Below are 12720 nucleotides of genomic sequence, written 5' to 3'. Positions count from 1 at the left end.
TTTAGCAGCAGTGCTGTGAAGTACTTTAGAAATGCAAATGTATTTCTTTGTTGCAGCTATTAGCTGGAAGTGTGTGAAGTGCAACACCCAAAATTTACAGCTTCTTTGGGAAAGGAGTATTCCAAAGAAGTTGCAAATCTTAAAGGCGATTCATTGTATTCACTTTTTGGGAAAGGAATAGGCTTCCAGATCTCTAGCTGGATGTACGGAATGGAGTAGATATGTATGCAGTACTCATGGAGGCGCTAACTGGAATGTATACTGAATCATCTAAACCCATAACTCTTTTGTTCAAAGAGATTATGGTATTTTTGTGAAGCATGAAGGCTGTTTAAAATGGTAAAAAAAAAGTTTGCACCTCAGCTAATGATTTTTACAGATTTCTAAATGCCGACTGTCTGTCCAGTCTCATTCTCAGTTAACCCACTGGTTGTGTTGTAAGCTAATGTGTTGAAATGTAGAATGAAGGAAAAAACAAGCCTATCTCCTTTATTAAAACAAGGTAGTCCTCAGTTTTATTTCTCTCTAATATCCTTTAAACCTTGATTGCTTTTTGAGTTAGGCTGATTTTTACATATACTTCAAAATATTCAAATGGAATTCAGCCAAAGGAAATTGTGATTGCTCTAAGCTCCCAGATACTTTTTGTTGTGTTGGGTTTTTTATTTCAAAAGTTCAGAATGTTGGGAAGCAAAACCATAGGTGATTGCAAAGGTTTGCTTTTTTTTCAGAAAAAAAATTTAGATGTTTGCTTACCTGGGTTAAACTCAGTGTTTCCATAAAGCTGAGGACAACTGGCTTCTCAAAATAATATACATACGTATTTTATATACTTTGATTTGTGATAGAGAGCATAATAAACTAAACAAAGTGAGGATTTTTTTATTTGTTTGAAGTAATGTGTATGGTAAGGTAGGCAAGATTGTTTTGACCAATGCAGTAAACCTGATGTGTGTTGCTGATATCCACTGTTCCATTATGCGTCTTTGGCACAGGGTAGCTCCAACTTCAATACCACACTTGATGTCAGCCACAGTTGTGAGTCATTCCCTTTGCTCTGAACACATACTTCTACATATATCAAAGATCTTCATCAGATAAGTGTGTGCTCAGTATTTTGATAAAATGAATCTAATAAGAATTAACAAAACTCAAGACCTAGTGGTGTTGTTTAACATCTTGCAGATTTGAACTAAACATTGGCTATGTATATTTCACATACTAAACAATTTAAGGCACCTCATTTGCTTACTGTCTTTTCCCTCCTGAGAACTATAATCATAAAATCATAGGATCATAGAATAGTTTGGGTTGGAAGGGACTTTTAGAGATCAACCCCCTGCAATAAGCAGGGACATCTTCATTAATGTCCAGATTTGGTTGCTGAGTGCTCAGTGCCCATCACAACAGGCTCTGCTTACGTTATAACGTAATGTTTTACCATCTCCTGTATCCCCGTGAGAACAGGTTAAATCAACAGTCTGCTGCAAAGCAATGGAAAATCACCTGTCAATTGTTTATTTGGTCTGGAAGTGACATTCATGAGTCTGAGGTGAAAATCCATATATCATTTTTTGAAGCTCAGCCTACATCTCAGTGTGATACAAAACCACGCATGCACAGCTGGTGCCCAGGTGATAGCCCGGATGAAAATTTGCTCTCTAATTAAGTTTTCATAACACAATTGTACTCAAATATGTTTTTATTTCCTTTTTGTCCTGGCTTGCAATGAGTTCAGTGACCCTCTCCTGTCTGAGTGGTTGTTCTGTGAGATTAGAACAGATACTATTTCAGAAAGTCTATTATTTTTTGTGATATAACTGTCATGGACCATGAGTATATTAAGTATCTGTCATAGGAAGCCCATAAATATGAATACTTTTCCAGCTGCTTTTCCATTAAACTCTGTTAGCTGAATGAAATTAGTAAATAATTATGTTGGTGGGGAACCTCCTGTATCCATGTGCTGTGTAATATCTCAGTTTTACAATGCAGCTTAATTTTTTCTGTAGACTAAATTAGTTTTAGTGTAATCTAAATTGCAAATCGGCCAATTTGCATTAAAACTATGCCTTCTTGTTCAGAATTGTCAACACCTCTTTTTTAAAAGTCTTTAACATTAAGCATGGGTGGGTAAGACCATCTGTTTAGAAAGCTTGCCTGTAGCTCCATTACTTAACACAAGACAGGTTACAGCTGTTTAATTGTTATCATGTTGAACGATTATCTTTCAATCCAAAATTAATATTTAAATACGTGTGCATGGAAAGCATATCGTTAAATATAGATAAGGTACATGTGGATTAATGTCATTAAGCATTCATATTAATCCCTCAGGAGGGCTAAAGTTAGCACTGTGCTACTTCCGTGCTACTTTTGAGTGCTGCATGAGGCTACTTTACCTGGTATACAGAACTGAAAATCACATCCAGTGGTGGTCCACTGAGAAGTGTACAGCTTGTGTTTATATTCCAGGGAGAATAGGGATCTAATTGGTTTATCCTCTAAGAATTTCCCCTAAAATTTAGTTGAGGAAAAAAAATAAGAAGGGACAGCAAAGTATATATTTTAACCCTTTTCTTTTCATGAAAAGACAGTAGCATGCCATTCAAACCAATCAAACCAAAAAATAAGTTTTCTTCAGCAAGAAGTTTCTAGTTTCAGCTATTTTAGCCAGAAAAACAGGAAAGTCATCTGGTTTAGATATTCAAAATTATGAAAAAAAAAAAAAAATAACAAGACCGCACTCCCCTAAGTGTGTTTCCATTAGCACAGACTCTGTTCTGGTGACTGATTAAAATGGATTTCTGACGAGGGACATACATGAAGGCATCTCTGTGCTGGTTTTCTCTGTGACCAGCATAAGTACAGAAATACAGCTAGTGTTGAGGAACCCTAAGACATCATCTACTCCAGCGAGTTATATGGTCTGCACCTGTTCTCTTCACGTGTTTAGCTTAGGGCTCCTTACATTGCGGATTTCAAATATGACTGCAGGGAGATGACACTTTATCTCTTTATGGATTGAAGAGCAAGTAAAGACAAATGTGTTCCTCCGGCTAATTAAACAAAGTGCTTATAGGAAAATTGATATGGCTATATGTCATTGCGCTATACATTTTTGACACATGGGCTTGACTCTGTCTTCTCCACATCGGCACGTTAGCAGGAGAGCAGCATGGATAACCGGTGTGACAATCACCACCATCATTTTAGTGCTGATGCTAGTTGCCAAGTATGGTTTAATTTTCTCTGGAGTTGAAATTACTGACAGTATTTACATTTCATAGTGGTTTATCGTGTCACATATTTAATGTACCTTAGTGCATTTGTGGGAATTCTTCATAAGTTTTAAGATTCTTTTGAAATTTTAGAATTTTGATCAGAAGGAAATTTTGCTTCCTTAAATAGGAATAATTTCTGCTGTATGAATATGTTCTGTAATTACGAAAATTCCTAAATTTATGTTTTCCTTTAGTTTCGAGTTCATGAAGTTATACCTGAGTACAAATTTCATCTTAAAAGTAAGAGTATATCTGAGTGAAGGAATGACCTTTGACATTCAAACAGTCTTTTATCAGAGTAAATCAACCAATCATTCAAAATTCATTCTGTCCAATATCAGCTAGTTCACCACAGTATTGTGAGTGAAATCCTACTTTCAAAACACCTGACTACATTGCATTTGGGATTTTACAACAGTATTTATGCCAGTACCCTCAATGCTAAAACCTCACAAAAAAGAGATGATGACTTTTTTTGGCACCCAGAGGACTGATATAGCTACAGTTTAGCAAGATTTTGTGAAATCTAGAACAAAGTTGGTTTTGATCTTTCCTATGCCTAAAGGTCATGTTATTAATTATCCAGGCCAAGCCTTAAATATGCAAAATATTTGTCCATTTGGTAACCATAAAAATACTCAATTACCAGGTGAATTTAAAATAGTGCACACATTTCTGCAACTGTGAAAAAAAGTGGGCCTTAACACATTTCAAGACCAAGTATCTCAAATACAAATTATCTGTTAGCGTACTTTAAATTGCTAATTGGTTGATTTGCATTTAAATGGGGACCACATGTGAAGTTCAAGTTCGGCACATTTTCAGAGAACAGCAACATTTTCTGAGATGTGAGGAATTTTAAAGCATGTTGCAAAGCTTACTTGAGCTGAAGTGGCCTGGGAGTAGGTGCTTTTGTGCACTGTGTAGTTGCGTGCTAGTCAGACACATTCTGTAAATACTTTCAGTGAGGAAGAAAGATGGAAACAATAATGCTTCCCATCCTGATCCATCCCCTAATATGTTTTCAAGCCAAATTCACCTTCCATGCAGTTCTTAAAGTAAGCATTAGGTTTTACCTGCCTCTTCAGGCAAGTCTTCACAAGTTTGTCAGTGGTCTCAAATGGGCATTTGAACTCTTTCAGCCTGTACCTTTGGGGTAGTTTTAACTCCTTAATGGCATATACACTTTCTTCTAAATCCTCTTCGAGCTAAATAGGTGTTAAATGGGAAACAACACTGCTCATGAATATACCAGCAGTTCCTAATTTCCTATGTCTACTACGTCCTTAAAAGTATCTGAATCTCTTCTTCTAAGATATATATAGCTTTCCAATAATAATGATGAGAAATCATACTTTATGGTAAAATATGGTAAAATATCGAGAACAAAAAATCTAAAGGACAGATATGCCTTTGGACATAAAAGCCCATAAATGGTTGCAAAGAACGGTTGCAATTTTGGCAAGGGATAAATTGCAGTGAAATCAGGTCTCTCTGCAGATATCTAAAGTGCATAAATGATGAAGAAGGTATGAGTTCAGGGTGAGGGTTATGTTTTGGCCTGTGTCGGGACGAAAAGAAATTAAAATTGTGTGAAACTATAGTTCCATCCATGTGCTCTCCTTTACAAGAAGGGCAAAATGGGAATTTAGGAGTAAAAATATATCAAAAGGGAAGAGCATTTGTAATCCTTCTCTATTGGCAGCAATGCTCTGAACATATGGTATGTCAAAGACAAGGTTCTTAAAAACTCAGAGAATGGATGACGACCATGAGTTGCTTACAGTGGAAGAACATGTGCTTTCGGTAATGTTCAGCGATGAATAGAAGGAATTGCATTTGCAAATGATACCAAAGCCTGCTACCCCCGAGCACTTTGGACAAGACAAGAATTTAAAATTACTTTAACAAATAGCATAGACTATGCAGAAAAATAAGGTGCAAGTCAACAAATGCTGGGTTCTGTGCTTAAGTAAGAATAATCAGCCGCACAAATCCAAGATAGAAAGCAGTTTGCCAGACAGAAAAGACTCAGAGAAGACTGTAGTGGATTTGAATTTGTAGTGAATTTGACATGAGTGAACCTTTCTGAAGACAGGCTACAACAGTAGCTTTAATACTTTATGGATTCCAGACTGCTCTAAGTTTTCTCGTAGAGGCATGGAGCTCCTCTAGAATTTGCATATGGATGCATGGCTTTTTTTAGTTACTCCTTGGGAGTAAAAGCAGTTGTCTAAAGGAATCAATATTCTGCTCCCTAAGTCTGCTATGGGTAGGATAACAAATACTGCGGTTAAATATTATGAGGGATATTTGGGTTTTTATGTTCAAAAGGTGTTTTCATTGTCAGGATAGTTAAACTGTGGCTGGGTGTAAATGAGAGGAAATAAGGGGGATCTGCTAGCCATGTCAGGAGAAGTAAACCACCATGGACTGAATCTTGAATAGATTAGAGAGTCAGACCAGAGCTGTCAGCTCTGAGTTTTGTACTGTGTTCCTCCTAAACAAGCACCAAAACCTGTTTACGAACTGAATTCTCCCTAAAGCTTGCAATGAGTTTTCTGTTGGAAAGTGTCTGTGAAACCACTGATAAAGTGTGTGCCTCATCCCCTGCTACTGCTTGGCTGCACAGGGAGTAAGAAGTGATGTTCATAACAAGAGACAGGGTGATCTCCTGGTTAAGGATGATTTTGAAGAATTGGATTCCACCCTTGATTCTACCGTGTGTTTTCCCTTAGTTTTTCACAAATGCAGACTTTAAAGGAGTGCTATCTCTTTATGTGACAGCTGGTGCAAGGTTATGCAGAAGTTCCGACACGACTGATGCAAGATACAGTGTTCACATGTTCCTGTAGAAAATGCATATCTGAGAGCGTGGGGTTTGTGTTAGCAGCAGAGATACTTATGCAGCCGTTCACCAGTGACTGGGAATTGCTATAATGAACTGTGGGAGGTAGGGAGAGTAAACAAAGTGGAGCTTGCTCTGAGAGGAGCAGAACAGCATTCTTCATTGTTGCTGCATACTGAAAGTATTTCTTCATCATCTCTTCTTATTTTCTCCCCACCTTCAGCCATCTTTTCTCTTCCTAATTTCTCCTTTTCTGTTTTCTTTTAACAAAGAGGCTATAATGCAGTAAGGAAGGGAGAAAGCTGGTAGTAATAGTGGAGAGGAGGCAAAGGTTTGACTCTCACTTTCAAGGTGTAGGAAGCAAAAAACCTTAAAAGTTATTTTTTATTTAGGCTGACCTCAATCAGTATGGCTTTGGTCACGTTCATTTGTATTTTTGCTTCATGTCTGATGGTACTGCGAGGTCAAATCTGCTCTGGGAGCAAAGTAACTCATGACTCTTGTGGATCTGTGGCATGTTGTAGTCTAGTGTACAGGTTATGAAGATTATGATAGGTGAAGATGTCTGATGGAGGATAATAATGTAAAGAGAGATATATATTTGCTATACAGCATTTAGAAGCATGTCACTGTTATAATCCTTTATGACAGAATAATCAGAATAAAGCAGTGTTATAAGTACCAATTAAGGAACATCAAATCAATGGATATGTGACTCATGCTGATTTAAACTGGAGCTGATTGGAATAAATGGATTTAATATGTACTTTCATTCTTAGGCTATTCTGTCATACCTGGAGGAAGTAGCGTATGAATGAGGAAGACACTGACATCTCTGACAGAAAACTAATGGGAGACATTACATTATAAAATAAAAAAAAAGTCAGGGTTTTGACTGGTTATGAAATATGCTTCGTTAAATGTGAATTTGCCTGACTGTTATCACTTCTTTATAGAATAGATTTATCTGCCACATATTTATATAAATATCCACACAGATATCCTGTACTCCTGGTAATAATAGCAAGATTTTAAATGGTGCAGTCTTAAACTCTGCAAGAAAACCCTTGTAGGTACTTTCCCTGATCTGTAATTAGACTTTTTAAGGACATAACATAACCTATATGTGCCAAGATGTGTAAGTGTCTTGCCAAGAAGCGCCTGCTGAGATGCTTCATCCTACTGAAGTGCTCCAAATCCCATCTGGAATTCTCTATACAGAGGGAAAAAGGCTTGTATTTTGTAATTCCACATAGGTTCATTCCTCTTTCAGTTGTAGTGCCGTGAACATAAGGAAGACAGCATGGCTGGTTAACCTTCACTGCAAAGTTACACTATTTTTGGTCACTCATTTTCTACTCTATGATTTTTCTACAATGCTTCATATTAACCAAAATAGTTTCTAATACTGTCCTTAATGTCAACTGACGATAAGTAAAAGGACACTGGAAGGTAGAACTTGTTTTCTGAGCATTATAGTTTCATGTTCTGGAACTGACTTCTTATAAGAGTACTGGATACAAAAAATCTTACAGAACATTTTCTTACTCTCTCCTTTTTTTTTTTTTTTTTTTTTTTTAATGAAGATTGGATTCCTGAATGGAAATAGCATGTAGGGGCATGAGGGACTGAAGGGACTATTTTCAGTTGCCTAGGAGTTTTTTTAATGTTCTGGTTTGTTATCTAGCTCTACATTTGTAGAGGCATTTAATGTTTTACTGGTGAGCAGATGTATTCCCCAAACAGACCTAATTGCTTCCATTTTATGAAATAAAGCTTGATTTTTCCTCCACGTATACTACACCGTGTTTTAAGCAATGTAGGAGCAAGGGGAATTAAACTGGATGAGTAAGAGAAGAATTTGATCCACCCTGAAATGCAGCTGTATCACTTTTCTTTTTGTTTGTGGTTAATGTGAAAAGCTACTTAGTTTGTTGCCGTTGCTCTAAGTGTTCTGTAATTGATGTTTTCATCTTCTTACTTTGTCTCACATTAACCTTACCATTATAGGGAAAAAACAAAAAAAAAGCTGTGCAGTGGACACCTGACACTTTCTTCAAGAGAAAGGAACTAGAAAATTTCCACCTCTTACTCATAGCAGTGACTGTGGCTTCCGTGATAGTATGTCTTTCATCACCTCCCTGTTTGGCCTCGAGAGGAGCTTTTTCCATTCATTCAAACTGGAGGAAAGGCTATAGTTGGAAATGCCTTTCTTACCCATCCAAAGGGATCGTAGCAAGTGACAGAGAACTGCCAGACAGGGGCCATCCCCCATCAGGGACTTAGAAAAGGTCACATTTTGAAATGAAGAGAACACTTGAGGGCTGTGTTGAGAGACCTTGGTCACAGCAAAAACAGGATTGTATCCAACATTGTTGACTGAGCTTGGCATGTCCCAGCTGCGGTGGTCTGTAATATCCCATCACCTGTGGGTGGGGGTTGGTGGGTGGGTTTGGTAGCCTGTGGTGGACCTGACCTATGTGGTTTTGCTATATGACATTAACCCCTTTAACACAACTGCAGTTTATGTCTGTTTCCTGGAAGTAAAGAGGGAACATGTAACCCATCTGTGCTGTGTCTCATGTATTAAAAGTAGGGCCTGCTGCTTGAAATCCTTCTTATGCTCTGTATGTCATTCATCCATCTGCCTCTCAAAATTTTTTTTGAAAATTTGTCATAACTTACAAAAAAAAAGTCTTGCTGTTCTTGTATATGCCGTGTTATTTATATTTATACTTCTAGAGCCTAAGTTTAATTTTCACCTGTTTTTTCAAATGAAATGGATCACCACACTACTAACCCCACTAAACCCTCTTTCACCCCATATATACAGTCCAACTTATTTTATGTACTTGGTTTGTATACTCAGAAGAATAATTTTGGCTTAATTGAAGCCAAAAAAAAAAACCTTCCTAAAAATCCTGTTAATCCCATGAGAATTAAGGTAGTGTGCTGGTTGTGCTGTCAGAGTCATACGTGACCTGCAAATCAAAGATCTTCCCGCATGGTCAGTGTTTAAAGCTCATAAACTAAGGAATTTCTGTTACGTTGTGTTGAAAATTGAATTTTTTAGCTAGCCTTGATTATATTTTTGTTATGTGTAAAAATCAAAGCATGTGAAGAGAATTCAGAAGAAAAACGTAGCCTCAGAAAGGTAGCATCTCTTTTCCTTCTGTAGGCCTCATTTCTAAAATAGTTTTATTGAAACACGATGATGTTTGCTGAAAAGAGAATTTCTTGCATTTTTAAAAGCTTTGAAATACATTTTCAGTTTGTAATGTAAGACCTCTCATGTCAGGTGCACCTGCTTGATTTGCATGTGAATTCTGAACAATTCTTGTTTTATGTGACACTTCTGAAATGTCTGTCTGTTTTTTTTTTTTCTTTTTAATTCTCAAGCTCACTATTTGGATAAGATAGTGAAAGGTACTGTATATTTGCTCTTTGATGACATGCCTGTACCTGCGTGTATTTTTATATAAATATATAGTTAAAACCATACTAGTCTGGGCAAAAGAATCTTCTCTTGCATACATTCCATGGATTCTATATATAGCTCATATGGCTTTCAACTCATCTCAAATTAAAATTTTACTTCTGTTATATGGTAACACTTTATCAGTAGTTATACATTTATATACAAACTGTATACATGTATTAGATTTTACCTGAACCAATAACTGAAGATAGTATTCATTTGCTGTTTGGAGCTTTTGTTGTTGTTGTTAGTTTTGTTATTGGACCTCTACCTTTAAAACCCTAAATATTTAGGAAACAAAGCAAAGCAATGCTCTTGTTACAGAACAAGTGTCATTAGTTCTAAAGAACAGATTAATTATAGAGATGTGTGTGCTTGTATACAGAGAGATCAATAGAATACCTGAGGCTGTTAAGCTTTTGATTATCTGAATGTAGAAAATCTATAGGAAATTATGACTTGTATTTTCTGTGAGTCTAGAAAAGTCTTTTATAGTCTGTGCAACATTTTCAGTTAAGAGGTTCAAGGATGCAAAAACCCAACATGAAACAGCAAAGATTCTTGTATCTTCAGTTATGGTGAAAAATTGATTCAGAAAAATGTTTAAAATATTCCTACCCCTCTTTCCCTGAGTATCTTTCTCTATTCCCTGTGTTTTTTTTACGTTAGAATATTGCAATATTGATGGCAATATCCAGGCTTTCACACAATAAGTCTTGAGTGTACCCAGTTGACTCCTAAAATGCTCTGTCAGTATTTCAATTATAATATGTAAGTCTTCCATAAATCAAATAGAAGAATATTAAGAAAAAAATAGATCTTAGTACGTAACAAATACTATGAGCAGCTGCAGTCTGAAAGAGAAAGAAGAGTAGCAAAACTAATTTCAGCCTGGCATGATGGCACAATATCCATAATTGTAGCATCCCTGTCCTTCCTCATAAGAGGTTTTCCTGATTCTCTCCCTTCTGAGAGTGATTTGACAAGAGTTAAGCACCCTTTATAACTTTTTTTCTGGGAATGTTTGTAATTTGGAGCTACATGGTTGAAAGGAGTCAGTAAATTCAAAAGTCTTCAGAAGAAAAAAAAGCAGACTATCACTTCTGAAAGACTGCTCTAAGCTCAACTAAGGTTAACCAAAATGGAACAGTAGGTTAGTTCACAAAGAAAGTTGTTCAAACAGTGAAGAATTACTTACCCAGTTATTTAGGGATTTTGGATAAAAGTTTACAGAAAATTGTTGTGTCCAGAAAAACTTGATTTGTAACCACTTTCTCATAAGATACTTAGTGCCACATCTGTACTTGCTTCTGTCAGTGTCTTATCATAGTCATAGATAAGGAACACCAAAATTACATATTTATAGTGTTGTCATCCTCATACAGATCATGTTGGCTGCATGCCAGATTTCATCACTAGGAAGTGACAGATACTGTTTTTTTAATGCAATGTTAGACTGAAAACAATTATCGATTTTGGATATATTAAATTATGTTAATTGTTTCCCAAATTTTCCCTCCTTGGCCATAAAAGCAGACAAGATAGGATATAAAGGTAACAGCACAAAAGCCTTAGGGAGATTGTCACAAAAAATCACTCTCTGCTATCTGTCTTGAAGCACGTCACTACCGTGTTTTTGTTCAGTCTATCAATGTTTATTGTGGTCCTTATGGTATTTCATTTTGTCCGTCCTAAGTAATCAAATACGCACAGCTATTACATTTAGTTGGAAATCCTGTTGGTCCTGTCCCATCCGTATGCAGCCTGAATCCTAATGTTTGTTAGAATAGATGCTAAGCTGCTTCACTATTTCCTGGGCTTTGCTTATTCTGTGAAAAGGAATGTATTTTTGGCATAAAGTATAGTCATTAAAACTGGCCTATACTTTGTGCAATTATTTAACGCACTGTAATTTCACATGAATACACGGCAACTCTGAGACCAGATAAAGTTAACATTCTCTTTTATTATGTGCCTAAAATCATACCCATTTTCCTACTTGAGAATTTGGAGGGATTTGTTCATAGTAACAGGGAGCTTAAACATTCGTGCCAGTAAGTAACCACAACTGCATAGAGCAAATAATGATCTACTCTCTGAGCACAGAAAAATGTATCATTTTACACGGCTGTGTTTGCACTATGCACTCATCTCTTGTTACTTTGCCAAAAAAAAAAAAAAAAAAAAAAAAAAATTTGAAAAGAAACCAAACTTAATTTTGTCTGGCCTGCAGGTATTTAGAGGATTGGTGCATTTATTTCCTGCTTGTACAGGTAAGTGGTGTCTCAAGTGTCAGGCCAATCAAAGATGCCACTTTGTTAAGAATTACATTCCCCAGGTAATGTTGCTGTTCCACTCCATGTGCAATTACAGTATTTGTGCTGTTCCTAAGGCCTGTTCCCAGTAAGTGTCCCTTGTTTGTATCTTTTTTCTTTTTATATTATTACAATATTTAAATTACTTGTTATTGTTCTTCTTTGTTTCAACAGAGGGCTGCCCTGGCTTGTGCAACAGCAATGGGAGGTGCACGCTGGACCAAAATGGTTGGCACTGTGTCTGCCAGCCGGGATGGAGGGGAGCGGGTTGTGACGTAGCCATGGAAACTCTCTGCACTGACAGTAAGGACAATGAAGGAGGTAAGATATACCAACTGGATCTTTAACTGTGGGGAGAACATATTGAGGAACAGAGATTTTACAGTTGGGTGATTAAATACTGCCATGAAAACCATACACACATTTTACTAGCTCCTGTGCCTGTAAGAATATGCTGCGGTGTCCATTGCTTTTATATGGCATATCAGCAAAGCCTTACAAGCTGCATAGGACAGGTGAGATATGTCCTTAGAAAAAGATGGGTGTCACCTTAGTTCCCCTGCAGTGTTCTTTTCTACTGGAATAAAACATAGTCTCAACTCAGGGAACTGTTGTGGAGGGGAAAAAAGGAAGGAGTTCATCATTTCAGTGAACTCACAAGGAAATTATCCCAAAAGAAAAGGCTGAACTAGGAGTTTACGTTTCGACCTAAGATACAATGGCTGGAAACAATTGGTTGCCCAGCCCACAGAGATCTTATCCCTCAATAGCATGTGAATGCTCAGGTAACTAAGA

The 12720-nt window shown here is 36.8% G+C and overlaps 1 protein-coding gene across 1 annotated transcript in view; it reads left to right on the top strand.

Annotated features, from left to right (window-relative positions):
* Positions 1 to 12720, top strand: part of TENM3 (teneurin transmembrane protein 3) — a 1298714-nt gene that overhangs the window by 1222481 nt on the left and 63513 nt on the right. Inside the window, 3 exon segments of the mRNA XM_050338169.1 lie at positions 9532 to 9558; positions 11144 to 11164; positions 12100 to 12246. Coding sequence (XP_050194126.1) covers positions 9532 to 9558; positions 11144 to 11164; positions 12100 to 12246 — 195 coding nt within the window.

Source organism: Myiozetetes cayanensis, unplaced genomic scaffold (genome assembly GCF_022539395.1).
Source record: "Myiozetetes cayanensis isolate MyiCay16 unplaced genomic scaffold, myiCay2020 scf7, whole genome shotgun sequence".
Taxonomy (NCBI): Eukaryota; Metazoa; Chordata; class Aves; order Passeriformes; family Tyrannidae; genus Myiozetetes; species Myiozetetes cayanensis.
The sequence above is the reverse complement of the archived record's forward strand: the minus strand, read 5'-3'. Positions and strand labels throughout refer to the sequence as shown.